Genomic DNA, 15,938 nt, shown 5'->3' with positions numbered 1-15,938 from the left:
TTTATTTCATAAATACTGTGTAAGTTTTATACTATGTACTGTGTTAAGTTTTTACAATTGTTCTATGATTATTTTTTTAGTTATTCCACTGTTGTTTTAATTATTCAATTTTTTTATTTTACGGTTATTTTATAAAAAAAATAGTATTTTTATAAAAAAAAAATCGTGTAACAATAAAATTATAAACTTTTTACTCAAACTTCAGTTTTTTTTTTTTTTTTAAAACCCCAACATTTTTTTTAGGCTTATAAGTAATTTTTTAGGCTTAGTTCCCAATTAATTTCATTTTGTTTATTTATTTATTTATTGGTGGAAAAAGTAAATATTAAAAATAGCATATTCTTCTAAAACCCATATCTCACGGAAAGAAGCTGGAAATATCCAAACACAACACAACCAAGTTGCCTTCTTCTTCTTCCTTTGTCAGTCTCTGTAAGTAACTGTACTACCAATCTTTCTCTCCTTTGGGGGTTTTCGAGGTCGGAATTCAACTGGGTCGTCATATTTTTTGGGGTTTCTCAAAAGGGATATTCAAAAGAATCGATCTTTCGTACAGTTATGGTGAAGTCTACCCAGATTGGGGATGGTGGTGATGGTGGGTCTGGTTCGGCTTCTTCAATAGCTCCTTTTCTAAAAAAGTGCTATGAGATGGTGAACGATGATTCAACAGACTCCATAATCTCTTGGAACGATACCAACGACAGCTTTGTCATTTGGGATATGACTCAATTCTCAGTCGGATTGCTTCCCAAGTATTTCAAGCACAGTAATTTCTCTAGCTTTATGAGGCAACTTAATATCTATGTGAGTCTTTTTGTTCTTCTTCTTCTTCTGGGCAATTTTGATTTTGCTTTAAAAGTTTATGTTTGGATTTTTTGATCAATTTGGCTGGCAAATTTTATGCCATTTCCTTTCTTGATGGACTTACCCCTTTCTTGCATTGACCTTTTGCCCATTTTGGATTCATTTTGATGATTTGAATGGTCTCATCACATTCATTGTTTGTGGCTCATGTTTTAGTTTTGAATGGTTTAACTCTGTTAATAAACTTATGTGAATTAAGGTGAAGTGTATGCTAATTTGATTTTAGTAAATTTACAGAAATTTCTTCAAACTTTGTTGATCTTTATAGAAGTAACAACTGTTAATTACTAGTACAATTTATGCTGTGGAAAAAGCTTCTTGAAAATCAATCAATAGTGGAATTTAGTATGAAAATAATTAGTAATTACATATGAAAATAATAATTTTTAGTATGAAATTTTTTGAGTAATTACACCTGATTCTTATCAGGGCATGAGAATCTAAGAGTGTGAAATTACTTCAAATTATGCAGTTACAATATAATTACGTGATCAAACAAATACACAAAAGCTAGCCTGAGAGAGAAAGGTGTCTAAGTAATTATATACTACCAAGCAATCCCATACTTGATCAATATGGAATCTTAACAATACACCCCCGCTCTATGGTGGCTTACTCTGGGCCTAATCCACAAGTCACCCCTTTCACGATGTCAGTCCCACTTGTGGGTGTATGACTCTGATACCACTTGATAGGAATTTTCTATCAAATTGTCTAGAACAACAAGAGAATAGTAGAAAATACTAGTATATCTCGGTATTCGAGAGACTCAGTGCTCTCCCAAAGCCAAGAGCTACTGCTCAGTGCTCAATACAAACTCATTCTCCCTAAGCATAAGCTTCTTTCAACTCTTTTTATATTGTACTCAGAAGACAAATTTAGTAATTCATGAGTAACAACCTTACTTTTCTTATTTACATGACATTGTGTGTTTGGTTAGATTGGCCAATGAACTCTATTGTATCAATATGCTGTGTTTTCCTTTCCATGATTGGTAAACTAGACAGTGGTGCCCAGCTAGAACACCCCTTTTATTTCTTCTCAATATTGTTGGTATTAAGTATTGAAATATTAGTATTGGTTTACATGGTTTTGACTGAGATACTCAAATAATGGAAACCATAAATGTTGACAGGGATTTAGAAAAGTTCATCCAGATCGTTGGATGTTTGCAAACGATGGATTCATTCGAGGCCAGAAGCATTTATTGAAGAATATTTGTAGAAGAAAACATTCTCAAGATCCAGACCAGAGAAAAGCATTCCAACAGAAAGAATCCCATCCAGAAGAAACCTATGAGAAGGTTGAAGATGGTCTATGGAGAGAGGTTGAGAATCTAAAAATCGACAAAGGTGCACTCGCTCAGGAATTAGTCAACCTTCAGCAGCACCAGGAAACTGCTGACAATAAGATGTTGGTCTTGGGAGATCGTCTCCAGGGAATGGAAAAGAATCAGCAGCAGATGTTGTCCTTTCTAGTAATGGCTGTGCAAAATCCCGGGTTGTTTGTTCAGTTGCTTCAACCGAAAGAAAACAATTGGCGCATGAGTGAAGCAGGAAGTAGGCTAGAGGAAGTTACAGAGGATGATAATCCTGAAGCAGCCTCGGACGGTGGTATGATAGTAAGATACTTACCATCTCCCAATGAAACTTCAAACCCCGTGTTTACATCAACAGAGAAACCAACCGAAACCAGTTCATATCCAGATGGGATGCAGGATTTTTTCTTGAACTCAGATTTTATGAAAATTCTCATGGATGAGAAATTAAGTCCATTAGAAACTCACTCCCCGTTTATTCTACCAGAATTAGCCGATGACAATTCATGGGAGCAGCTTCTTTTGGCCAGTCCCTTTCGTGAAGATAATAAAGATACAAAAGACGACGAAGATACCAATAACACCGAAACCCCACAAGGCGAATGTAGAAATTTCAATTATTTAGAACATATGGAAACATCTCACAACTTTGAGATGGAACCAGCAGTTTATGAAGGTCAGTTTGAAATGTCTCACAACAACATGGAAAGTTTGGAAAGTTTAAATGAGGAAATGGGAGTACTGTTGTCTTCTGAGCCAGAAAACAATGGTGTGGCATGAACTGAAATATGGTCACAACTCACAAGACATTTTATAGCTAAGATATTTCAAGATTTTTATGCACCTTTTTTGAAGCTAGTTATGTAATCTACACAAAATGTAAGTTGGTAGTACTCTCAATTCTTATATACAAACCATACATACATATTTCTCTTTATGTCTCGAAGAATTATATTTCCTTAAAATAGGTATTTTTTCCCCTTAATATCATTCTTTGAGAAAGCTAAGAAAATTTGCTGTGATAACTTAAATGTTAAGACACATTTTTGGCATGTGCAGAGCAGAGGAAGGAATATGCCACATACTATAAGCCCATATTAGCTTTGCATTTTTTGCTCTCTCAAGTATTAATTTGAGAATTTTTACAAAATACCTAAAATGTTATTTTTTTTATTTACTTTTCTATGATTTATTTTTCTACTGAGCCAAACAAAAACGTGTAAACAACATCTTGCAAACATTGGTCTACAAAGAGGTGTTTTGGTAGATTCTTTATTTGTTTTGGTATTTAAAAATGCTTTGTAGCTTATTTTTTGTTTATGATCGCATATGTTATAGCTATTTAGGACCACCTGTAAATTTTTTGAAAATTTTAAGTAGATTATAATGTTGAAAATAATATTTACATATTTTTTTTACACGCGACTATTTTTCTTATACGTGTGGTCAATAACTGTTTAAATCTTATTTTTGGAGCTGTAAATTATTCATAATTTTTTAAAAATTTACAAATAGTCTTTAAATAAAGACAACGTATGTAATTATAAAAATAATTAGACTAAAAAGCTCTCCTAGATCCTAAAACACATATAGGTCTACTAGAACGATCATTCAGGGAGGTCTACTATATAAATTTCCTAAACTATATCGTATAAGTTCTTCTTTTGTAAATAATATACAAATAAGAGTGCTACTGTTAACCTCTTATTCCAACCTTTTACTCAATCTCAATGTTCGAAATCACATAGCAAATTTTTTTTAACAGTGTTTGTTATAGTTACAACATTATTTCTGTAAATTCTTTTTAAACAAATTGAATAATTTATAGTATCAAAAATAGGTTTGCTATTTATTGAATATACGCATAGTAAACTAAAATATCAAAATTTTCAATTTGGTAAAATATTTAGAATTTTTCAAAATTCTACAAGGATAGCATTATAATTTTAACGAATACGACTATAAATTTTTTTTTTGAAAAAATGATATATTCTAACATGTAATTTCATACTTAAAATTGATTAAAAGACTGTAATTAACACTCCTCACAAAAAAATAACAATGGGCACTTTTTTTTAAGAAAAAAAATTCAGTTCACAAAAATGTTGAAACATTTGTAGATTTGTATTTTTGTAAATTCTTTTTTCCTTTTACTTGTAAAATGGGCCCAAATTGATTTGCATATTTATGATATATCCGTCCACTAAAAAGGCACTAACTTTACATTTATTTCCCAAGACAAAGAAGTGGGAACTAGGGAATTTTAAGCACAATAAGAAAGCACCTTTGTGCTGAATTTATACTATTCATGCTAGTACACAAAATACATTCCATTTCTCTTTCAAATCTTTTGTGGTCTACCTAAGGATCATGAACTACTTGCTCAAAACAACAAAAGAGATCCCAAAGATAAATGAAACAAAAAACTTTAACCAAACTAGGAACATGCAAAAATCTTTAGTACAATAAAGCAGAACTAGCAAACAAACAAGAATAATACTGAATAAATTTCAGTGTTGGATAGCCTTTGCCATGCCATAAGCAGCTGCTGAAGCAATGGCACCGATGAGAGCGGTTTGAAAAGCGCTCACGAGAGGTCTGCTACCGGTGAAGTAACCCTTGGCATAGCCGAAGATCATCAATGCTGCCAAGGTTACGACAACAGAGGCAACAACAGCTTCGGTTGCCTTCTCGAAGAACACGTAAGGAATGAGTGGCACCATCCCTCCCAAGATGTAAGCAACAGCTATTGTTATGGCACTTTGATATGCTCTCTTTGGATCTGGCTTCTCCAGTCCCAGTTCAAACCTGTAACAATTATACATATATACATTAAAGACAGTACTAGGAAACAACTCGTGTAATACTAAAACCCTTCCAAGGCTCCCTTTGTTTTCTTTAGTCCCTTAGGTAACCATAAAATGTATCATTTTCACTACTATTATTTATGGTTTCATTGGACTTGAAAATTCCCATCAAGTAGTATTCAGGACAGTGTCAAAGTTATTACTATTTCTAGTGAAAGGAAAGTTAAAAAGGATATTCTTGATTCAAAGTTTTTGGATATTGTAATCATCAATTCAGATATAATATAGTTAATGGTTTTCACTCTCATCCCCAATGCCCAGTCACATGGGTTTTGTCCACATTCCAAAAGTTACCCAACTTTTAAAATACGACTGTTCCTCTTAGTGGGATTTGATCTTCTTATATCAGAGTACTAGTAGTAGTAGTGGGTGGCTTGGCCATAGCGAATGGACCTATATGAACACACTCATCCTCCCAAACTGGTCCTCCCAAGAATCTTCCAGTTCAACATGCAACAACCCACTATACACATAACATTCTGTAACTTTTTATCTATCACTACCCACCATGAAGATAAACTAATAAAGTAGGTATACAGTACGGTATGAACTTATTTTAACTCTGCAAATTGATTATAACTCTTTTGTTTATTGTGACTATGCGCACAACATATGTTTTTAACTCTAATTACGTTATTATTTTAAAAATTTGCCGGTGATCTATTTTGAGTCTTGTGATTATAATGAATGATGTCTTAAAAAAATTAGAACTAAAATTAATTTAAGAGAAATGCTAACAGACACTAGTACTGTCTAATATACTAGTACTATCTAATACTCTTATATGTGTTAATATTGATATTGGTTCAACTAAGTATCGAATCTTATATAATAACTTTTAAGAAGTATTACTAATCAATTGCAAGACGACATATCTAAAAATATTAGGCTAGGCACTACAAATACTCAATAACAATGCTCTTTATTTAAATACTTAAAATAAAGTTATATATTTGTACCAATAGGAAAACGAGAGGACTACACATAAAACTCCCCTAAGAAACATAATTAATATTTATTATTCCAAAATAATAAATGACCCAATGCATATCCTAAGATTTTGGACATGTGGTTTTTATGAGAACGAGGAGTGCTTATGAAAACTTTGTTAGAGCATCTCGAATAATAGTATTCTTTAAAAATGTTAAAAATTTACACATCATTTAAAAATAATATTTTATTTTATATTTCTTCTACATTATTTTTGACACTCTTACTTCTAATAAAAATACTCCAATGTATAACACTGTTAAAAAATACTATAATTATGATATCACAAATTATTATTTAATATATATTCTATTTTTTAGCTACAATAACTTTTTAGATTCAATTTTTTATTAAAAAAATATTAAATAGCATCAATGCTACAACATAGCATCCATACAAATTTCTAGAATGACATCATCTTCTCTGTAATAGTATTGCATCTCAATGTTTCGCCATATAATATGTGCACCTCACCAAACATCCTCTAAAGTTTTACCATTGAAAATTCTCATACTATTACAATTTTTTAATCAACTTTTATTTTTAAAATTACATACTAGAATATTTTTTTTTCAATTTTTTTCACAGCAGTAGTTGTTATAGTTACAATATTATTTTTATAAATTTTTAAAAAATTTCAAATAATTTATAATACTAAAAGTAGAGTTCCTAATAGGCATGTTTAAAAAATTTTGAACATATTTTTGATATTATAAACTATTTAAAAAATTTCAAAAATTTACAAAAATTATATTATAAGCATAACGAACACCACCATAATAAAATTGAGAAAAAAATATTTTGATATGTATTTTCGAGAATAAAAATTGACTAAAAATTGTAACAAGATATTCACAACAACTCTCTTTGTTTTTATATATATTTTCCACATGTGACACAAAAATATTTATTTTTTAGTAGATTTCTCCATAGCATACATATAATTAGCAAAAAACTATAATAGAGTTAATATTTGTTCACGAATCACTCAATCGAAATATTTAAATAGTTAATATTTGTTAATATAAGTCTCACAAAAGCATATATAATAGAGTTTTAGCAATATGTACACATTGTAATTATAAATCTATATATAAAATAGAAAAGAAAGCTTACTTCATCATAAAATCGAGCCAGGCTTGGGGGTTTCTCCTAAGAGCATTAACAACAGGATTATACTCATGTGGCTCAATCCCATATTCTGCGAGTATCTCAGCCACCTCCGCTGCCTCTGCCATTATTAATCCAATTTTTATTTTATATATATATTTATAAAAGAAAATTTAAATAAATTTAACCAAAAAAAAAAGAAAAGAAAATTAAAGAACGAGTTTCAAAAACCTGTTTCAGGCACAGCTATAATTTCCTCCTGTTCTCTTCGTAACTCTCTCAAATAGTGATCAGCTTCACTTTTCGCAGCGAGGTATCTGCACAGCACAATAACCAATACACCAATCCTATCAAAATAAAATTCACGCGCCTTCTGTTTCTATCTTTCGTTTGGTTACTCGGGAAATGAAATGAAAAAACGTGATCATCAGATTCAGGAACAAGTTCGCCGAATCCATTTCGCAATAAATTTCAATCGAATCGAATCGAATCTAATTTATTAATTTAATCGATTTCAAAAAAATTGATAATAACACACATTATTATTATTAGGAAAAGAAAAATGAACAGAGTACCCGCCGAGTCCCATGGAGATAGCGCCGGCGGCAACTTCAGCGATACCGGCGGTGAGGACGATAGATGAGGTGGCATTGGCGCCGGATAAACCAGCAGCCAAGGCGAATGGAACAGTAAGACCGTCGGAGACGCCGATGATTATATCGCGAACGATTTCGCCGGCGGTGAAGTGTTTCTCCTTGTGTTGACTGATGAGAAGCTTCTGCTTCTCAGGGTCTACGGTTGTTCCTTCTTCGTTGGCCGCCATTAGAGAAGAGAAGAGAGTGTGTGTTGTGTTGTGTGTAATAATAACGTGATATATATATATATATATATATGTAATAATGGTGAGAGTGAGAGAAGTATATATAAAGGAAGAAAATCAAAAGTTGAGAAATGAGAAGAGTGTGCTCTTATTAGGATAAATTATTTTATTATTTTTATTATTGGCGTTTAATATTGGGATTGACCGTACATGGGAATATAACGAAAAATAATAATAAAATAATGTAATGACGCGTGCTTCTAACCTCTCGACACGTTCTTTTCTATCCACGTCAAATATTTATTATTAATATTGATTAAATGTAATTTTTTTAATTAATTATTCAATTTTATTATTAATTTAAATAAGTTAGAATTGGAAAATTTTCAAGATCACTTTCAAAAAAAAAAAATTAAAGATTAAAAAAATTGTAGTAGTATAATGTTTTTTTGAAAAAATTCATCCTTTTTATTAATTAATCCATAGTGATTACATGATTAAAATTTAGAGTAACATCACTACTCCTTATAACACGATCATCAACTAAATAGGATGCTCGAGCTAAGAAATGAGCAACACTATTTGCAGAACGTCTAATAAAATTGACATAAACATCTCACAAGTCATTTAACAACATCTTACAATCTGAAATAATACTCTCAAAGTATGAAACCATAGGAATAGAATACTTATTTTTAGTTGTATGTATCGCTTAAAAGATACAATAATAAAAACTATTGCAGCACGTTCGATCATTCAACTTTGTAGTTTGAGTACTTAACTAAAGGTACGTAATTGCACTACTAACAATTTCCTTAATCGTAGAGAACTTGTTATTCCTAATTACTAACATCAATATAATAGCAAGTCATCAAAAAGCAAAGAAAAATTACCAACGAAACAAAACAAAATCATGTCATGTCACATGGATATTACTAAAATACTCAAAACTATGTCATAAAGAAAAGACTAAACATTCAAAATCATGCACAGAAACAGGATTAATATCACAATAGTAAAAATCGAATCACAATAACAAAACAATTCCGACCAAACCGCATCTATGCCTAAAAAAAATTGGTGGGCCTGCCGAAAAAAAAGACAATATCTATAGTAATTTGGTTTTTTAAAATGTTTAATTTATAAATACAGTGTATTTGGTTATATTTGAAAATATTTTAATTAAAATGGATTTTAACTCTTAATTTAAATCTTTAAGAAAAATGAGGTTCAAAATATATTTTCAAAAAATTAAGGTGATTATCCTAAAATATAAGGTTCAAAATAATATAACTCTTTTTTTAATAATTAAGGATATTTATTAATGATATTTAAAAAGATTTTGATGACCTTAATATCTTACAAAATTTAGGATTTAAAATAATTTTTAAAAAATATACACATAAAACCTAAATTAGTATAAAATATAAAATGGTATAAACCTTAATATTAATTAGCCTAATAAAATAAAAATGATGTTATTATTATAATTGGAAAATTATATATATGGTTTAATTTTTCATATACAAAATTACAAATACATGCTTTTCTTTGATTTTGGGTGATATCTTCCGTCTCAAACAAGATTTGTCTAATTTCTAAATTTGTATATAGCAATATATAACCTCATCTTAATTAACAGTAGATTACAGATAAACATTTTAATCCATACTATTTTCTAATTTATTATTTACTAAATTTGAAAATGTATTTTTCTTTTGTTTAATTAATTTATTTCAAAACAGAAAATGATGTTTGTAGGTCAAATTAGTAAATGACAAAAAAAATTATTGAACATTTTAGGAATGATTTCATTTTCATGGTGTGTATTTACCATATAATAATTGGGTGATTGATCGATATTAATGGAAAGATTAGACAAGACTGGTTAGGGATATATGGATAAATTATTTGGAAAAATATATATTATGTGTCATTACATATTATGATAATTATATTGAGTACTAATTATAATTTTTTAATCAATTTCTATGTAGAGATTGTTAGAGATTTTATTACAATGGAAGAAAATTAAGATATTACAATTCTATTGTAATACAATACAAGGATCAACAAAGAGATTAATTAAATGTTACAACAACATAATATACAATATATATACACTATATATATTATATATAAGAAATGTAGAAGAAGATAAAAACCAACACGTGTAATATAAAATATGTATATATATATATATAACAATAGAATAATATATATATACACTCACTCACAACCTTGAGTGTAGATTAGTGGGGATCACCATGACTTGAACAAGGTATTACACCTTAGCTTTGGGAATTATCAAGCATTTTAGGGTTTTCTAGCAAAATGCTTTCTTGATAGAAAACTTCTTATCTCTTACTCTCAAATGAGCACAATAGACCTCCTTTATATAGTGTTTAGGATATCACCATTTGAAATTCAAATTAACCTCCATGAATGTTATGGACTCAATAAAGAGATGTAACTCATGCACACCATAACTCCTATAGAGTTAAGAATTTCAAATTAAGATGTGTAACACCTTTTACACTCTTAATGTTGGTGATAATGGTGGAGGTTACTCATAGTAATAAGTAACTCTCCTATATGTTACAAAATAGTGACAAATAATATAAATTGTCATATGTTACATATTATTAGTTTTATTACACATATTTAATCTATATATTATATTATTTAATAATAATAATATAACAGAGATTACATATTAGAATATTTATTTTTTATTTTTTATATAATAGTTACAATATTACTTTTATAAATTTTTAAAAAACTTCAAATAATTTGCAATACCAAAAATAGAAAACTTAATATTTCAATTTACTATGCGCGTTTGATAAATTTTATATCTATTTTTGGTACCGTAAATTATTTGAAATTTTTCAAAAATTTACAATGATAATTTTGTAACTATAACAAATATAGCTATAAAAAAAAAAGTTTTGAAAAAAAACATTGCGACATGTATTTTCAAGTATAAAAGTTGACTAAAAAATTATAATAAAAGATTAACAGTATCACTCTTTACTATTTATTTAAATTTATATTATTATTATATTATTCATCGATGAAATTATCAAACATTTTAATATTATTTTTCCAACACTCTAACATATTGTTACACCTTTATTGCCAATTTTTTTTTTTTTTTTCACAACAAATTAAAATAAAATAGATTATTAAACTAGTTCTAATATTAATAAAGATTTCTTATCATTTTTAGAGTGAAATCTTATACTAATATACCAATGAAGATATATGATACAGCATCTTACATATATATAATTGCATAAAGAGATCAATATTTACACGTAGATATATTAATTGACAGATATTTTAACTAAAAATTCATTAGAAAAATTAGAGTAGAAAGTACACACAAAAAGTACTGCTATTACTTCCAATAGAATTGGGCAGCTCGAGCTAGGCCACGTGATTAGAGCCTACCATAAGCTAAAGCGGGCTACGTTTGCGCTTAGGGCCTACCTAGTTCAAGGGCCCAAAAAATATTTTTTCTTTTAAAAATACAAAATTATTTTATTGATTTGAAAATACTATATCTTTTAAATAAGGATCCAATTTTTTTTCATAAGGCCCACTAAAGTTCAGGGCTAACCCTGGACAAAAGGCATTTTCGAAATCGATAATACCCTCATATATTTCTTAGCTAAAATATAACAAGATTACTAATAACACTAATAGAGTAATTAATTAAGATAAGCAAAACAACAATAGAGTAATTGATTAAGAATTAATTAGAATGCTTGGAAAGCCTTGGCAATGCTATAAGCAGCTGCAGAAGCAATGGCACCAATCAAAGCAGTTTGGAAAGCACTCTTGAAGGGTTTGCTGCCAGTGAAGTAACCTTTGGCAAAACCAAATATGAGTAATGCCACGATTGTCAAAATGACTGAAGCCACAACTGCCTCCTTTGCTATTGGAAATATCATATAAGGCAATAATGGCACAAATCCACCCATTATGTATGAAAATGCAATTGTTAGTGCACTTTGTATTGCTCTCATTGGCTCTGGTTTCTCCAATCCTAACTCGAATCTGTATATAAATAATCAGTGACGGATTTAGAAAATTTATTTATTAAGAACGAATATTAAAAGCAAAAATTTAGAGCATATTGATTTTTTTTTTTTAATGAAAAGTATTAAATTGCAATATTTTTTTTTTAATTTAAACGTTTATATATTACAACTATATTTTACCTGTGACTCAAACCCAATACTTCCAATATACACACCCACATATGGCCACTTGAGCTAGCATCAAGTGATTATACTAAATTGCAACATTTAGAAAAGTATAAATGTCGAAGTTATTGAAAAAGAAATATATTAATAATGTTCACTAATAATAATTTTTCTAGTTTCCACATGAAAATCCTTAATATCAACAAGAGCAGCTGAGTGTTGAACAAATTAATTTTAATTCTTTATATTGTTGTTTTGTACAATAATATAATAATTTGATAAATCTTTATAAATAAAATAGTCACATTCTAATTAGATTATAAACAATTTTGAGAAAGGAATAATAATTATAATAATATAACAATAATAAATAATAATTAATAATGCCATTTTGGAAAATGATTTTTGTAAGGGTGTCATTTTGAAAATGATGACATTATGGCATCATATTTTTCATCAATAAGAAAATATCTATTGTAAATTTATGGATCTAATCCTATATAGTCTATATAGAAAAATTGTTAAATGTGTATAAAAAGTTTCACTTTTAAGAAAAAGTATATATAAAATATATTGGAGATACCTATGCATGTGATTTTGTTTTTTTTTTTAAAAAAAAGTTAGTTGATTAATTTGACCTTATTTGTCTATGAATCTATGATCACGAGTATATGTAGTGATACCCATGTTTATTATTTTATTCATATCATCTATATTAATTAATCTTTTTGTCTTTTCTGTATACAAGTATATATGTACTTAAAGTTATGCCAATAATTATTGTTATTACAAGTAATAACCCTAAAAGAAATCAGCCTTTTAGTGATTCTTTTATGAATAAATGTTAGTCACACCAAAAGTCACTTATGACTAAAAAGTAATATTCAAATATAAATTCATTAATTTTTTTTAATCACAATTAGTATAGTAATTAAAAACAAAAATAATCACAATAAATTATAATTTGTATAGCATATACTTTTAATGAAAAAACTTTTTTAAAATAACCTAAAAATCCCTAAATAATAATAAATATAAAAAAAATTGTATTTTATATTGGTCACAATTTTTCACAAATACTCCTTTTATAGCACCCACAATATAAAGGTAAATAAGTTAAAAAGTTTTAGGTAAGTGGTAAAAAATAATGTTCCATCAAATGAACTATTATAGCTCAAAGATTTAGTTCATAGTGTTTATAGCTACATATAGAGAAGTATTCTTTATTGAGCTATAAATATTATGTTACTTTTTTTAAAAGAAATTCAGAATATATAAATATATCTTTTTATTTTTTGAGAAATAGTATGCATACTTACTTCATCATGAAATCAACCCAAGCTTGAGGATTTCTCCTGAGAGCATTAACAACTGGGCCATATTCATGTGGCTCCACTCCATATTGGGCCAATATCTCCGCAACTTCAGCTGCCTCTGTTTTATTTCATTATATCATTTAATTTAACACATTAATTCTTATAAATTTACTCATAAAATAAAGTGTAAGACATAAATAAATAATAATGTTATGTTAGCTGTTTTGAGGCTCTTGGCTCCAAGCTTAATGGAGATATACATATAGTTTTTATATTGGGTAAGTAAAAAAAGTAGGTATAGTGGAAAGAACTGTTCTCTCTAATATTATGAGTATGACCATATTCTATTTGTTTTACTCACAAAAAGATGCTTTGCTCTCTCACCATTCACCAATCACCACTACTTGTACTACTTATAATAAATAAGCATACTTTACCAATTATTTTCTTATCTAACTCTATACCACCTTACTATAATTAATTTAAGTATGTAATAATTTCGGATTTTATACATTTTAATTAAAATTATTTCCTTTGTGATTAGTATTTACTATAAGGGGTAAGGCGAAATCGTTTCAAACCAAATATCTAACAGCTATTTTCGAGTGAACTCTTAAACTCGCTGAAATTAAGAAAAAAGAAAAACAAGGTATTTTATTCAGAATTTTTCTATCTAATAAATAATATAAAAAATTGCTAAACCATAATTCACACCTTAACAATGCATATTTGTGAAAGTACAAAAGAACACACTTCTCTTCAGGATGAGTATGTATATAATATATGCTTATTTTTTTCTTTTTTAATTTCTTAATTATTTTTGTTTTAAAAGGAACTAAAAAGAATGAGAGGCTATATATAAACACATAAATATATATATAATAATAATTATTAAGAAGTAATTAATAATGTCTTAAAAAAATGAATATTAATTAATACCTGTATCTGGAACTGCAACAATTTCATCTTGCTCTCTCTTGAGTTCTCTCACATAATGATCAGCTTCACTCTTTGCCGCTAAGTACCTTTTACTCACATAATAACTCATTAATTAATATTAAAACACAACTAATTAACATATATTAATGATATTATTATTTTAATTTGCAGGGTTATTTTGGTAATTTTACCCTCCAAGACCCATGGAAATAGCTCCAGCAGCAACTTCAGCAACTCCAGCAATGAGAATAATAGAAGAGGACACGTCTGCCCCCGACAAACCAGCTGCGAGGGCAAACGGGACAGTGAGACCGTCAGAGACACCGATGATGATGTCTCTGACGATCTCACTTGACATGAAATGCTTTTCTTCATGATCATGAAGGATTAGCATCTGCTTCTCTAGGTCTGCATATCCTCCTCCATTATTAATATTTTCTCCCATTATATATGATGCTATAATAATGTGACAAAGATATACTATAGGAGAGATGGTGAGGAGTAGTGAATTATTAGAAGGCTATTTATAGAGGAATGAGAGAACAAAAATGTGGGGCAATAAAGTTTCTCTAGCTATGTTTAATTATTAATAAATTAAATAAAGTAAATTTAAAAATATAATTATAAATAATGTGGTTTTTTGAAAAGAGTTAATGATACATGTACAATCTACTTATGTGTCATTACTATGAGATGAGCTCATATATTTCTTCTTTTAAGTGACCCTCATATTTTAATTTTTGTATTCATAAAATAATTTAAATATGAGATTAAAGTTTGTTATTTCATAAAATATTACTACTATAGCTCCTTAGAGCACTTACAACAGATTTTTTAAAATACAAAAGTTTTAAAAAATTTAAAGAATTGTATTATAAATACGTTAGAGTGATGTTTTAAACTCTTTTTTCATTTTAAAATTTATTTAAAATACTATTTATTGTTCTAAATATATTTTATTAATTTTTTATTTTAATAATTATTTTTTTTGATAAGGATATACCTATATATTAATATTATATATTTGAAATGAATAAAATATATTAATTTTTTTTTTAAATAATGATGTATTTTAAAGAAACTGATGATGTATGGTTTAATGTAAAAATATGCTATAAAATAAAAAATAGAATTTTGATGATTTAATTAAAAAATAGAGTAGAGAAACTATTGAGAGTACTTTTAAAATATTTTATAAAAAAATTATATATTAAATTATATAAAAATTAATACTTACGACATCTTGGTGTAATACCAATAAATATATGATTATTTTTTTTATCCAAAAATAAAAATAAAAATAAAGATATGATTATTAATTTTTAGAAAAAGTGAGACTTTTAGGTATATTCTCAAAGAAAAGGAAAAGGTTTGTTTAGATAAATGAGTACCATAAGACACTCAAATATTTTGGATAATGTCATTGGTTCAAAATAATAGCAAGTCTCATATATTTAATTTAAATATATATGATAGTTTTCCAATAATTTTAACATATAT

General features: G+C 28.0%; 3 protein-coding genes across 3 annotated transcripts; 1 reads left to right on the top strand and 2 right to left on the bottom strand.

Annotated features, from left to right (window-relative positions):
- Positions 1-282: 282 nt before the first annotated feature.
- Positions 283-3,167, top strand: LOC115721819 (heat stress transcription factor A-8). Its single transcript, XM_030650899.2, has 2 exons — positions 283-804; positions 2,000-3,167. The coding sequence occupies exons 1-2, from the start codon at positions 559-561 to the stop codon at positions 2,960-2,962; spliced, it is 1,209 nt and encodes a 402-aa protein (XP_030506759.2). The 5' UTR covers positions 283-558; the 3' UTR covers positions 2,963-3,167.
- A 1,276-nt stretch (positions 3,168-4,443) lies between these two features.
- Positions 4,444-8,107, bottom strand: LOC115721831 (vacuolar iron transporter 1). The gene is made up of 4 exons (XM_030650912.2): positions 7,725-8,107; positions 7,381-7,466; positions 7,156-7,270; positions 4,444-4,990 (listed from the first exon to the last, which is right to left on the bottom strand). The coding sequence occupies exons 1-4, from the start codon at positions 7,970-7,972 to the stop codon at positions 4,693-4,695; spliced, it is 747 nt and encodes a 248-aa protein (XP_030506772.1). The 5' UTR covers positions 7,973-8,107; the 3' UTR covers positions 4,444-4,692.
- A 3,380-nt stretch (positions 8,108-11,487) lies between these two features.
- LOC115721830 (vacuolar iron transporter 1) lies at positions 11,488-14,941 on the bottom strand. Its single transcript, XM_030650911.2, has 4 exons — positions 14,630-14,941; positions 14,439-14,524; positions 13,503-13,617; positions 11,488-12,034 (listed from the first exon to the last, which is right to left on the bottom strand). Exons 1-4 carry the CDS (start codon positions 14,881-14,883, stop codon positions 11,734-11,736), a joined length of 756 nt encoding a protein of 251 aa, XP_030506771.2. The 5' UTR covers positions 14,884-14,941; the 3' UTR covers positions 11,488-11,733.
- Positions 14,942-15,938: the final 997 nt, after the last annotated feature.

Source organism: Cannabis sativa, chromosome 9, assembly GCF_029168945.1.
Source record: "Cannabis sativa cultivar Pink pepper isolate KNU-18-1 chromosome 9, ASM2916894v1, whole genome shotgun sequence".
In the NCBI taxonomy this organism is placed as follows: domain Eukaryota; kingdom Viridiplantae; phylum Streptophyta; class Magnoliopsida; order Rosales; family Cannabaceae; genus Cannabis; species Cannabis sativa.
This window is presented reverse-complemented; position numbering and strand designations above follow the sequence as displayed.

Coding starts and splice junctions, on each gene's coding strand:
- LOC115721831 (XM_030650912.2), bottom strand. CDS start 7,972: ATGGCGGCCAACGAAGAAGGAACAACCGTAGACCCTGAGAAGCAGAAG. Junction 7,271..7,380: donor TATAGCTGTGCCTGAAACAG/GTTTTTGAAACT, acceptor TAATAATGGCAG/AGGCAGCGGAGGTGGCTGAG. Junction 4,991..7,155: donor TGGCTCGATTTTATGATGAA/GTAAGCTTTCTT, acceptor TAATTGTTACAG/GTTTGAACTGGGACTGGAGA.
- LOC115721830 (XM_030650911.2), bottom strand. CDS start 14,883: ATGGGAGAAAATATTAATAATGGAGGAGGATATGCAGACCTAGAGAAG. Junction 14,525..14,629: donor ATTTCCATGGGTCTTGGAGG/GTAAAATTACCA, acceptor TGTGAGTAAAAG/GTACTTAGCGGCAAAGAGTG. Junction 13,618..14,438: donor TGTTGCAGTTCCAGATACAG/GTATTAATTAAT, acceptor GAAATAAAACAG/AGGCAGCTGAAGTTGCGGAG.
- LOC115721819 (XM_030650899.2), top strand. CDS start 559: ATGGTGAAGTCTACCCAGATTGGGGATGGTGGTGATGGTGGGTCTGGT. Junction 805..1,999: donor TGAGGCAACTTAATATCTAT/GTGAGTCTTTTT, acceptor AAATGTTGACAG/GGATTTAGAAAAGTTCATCC.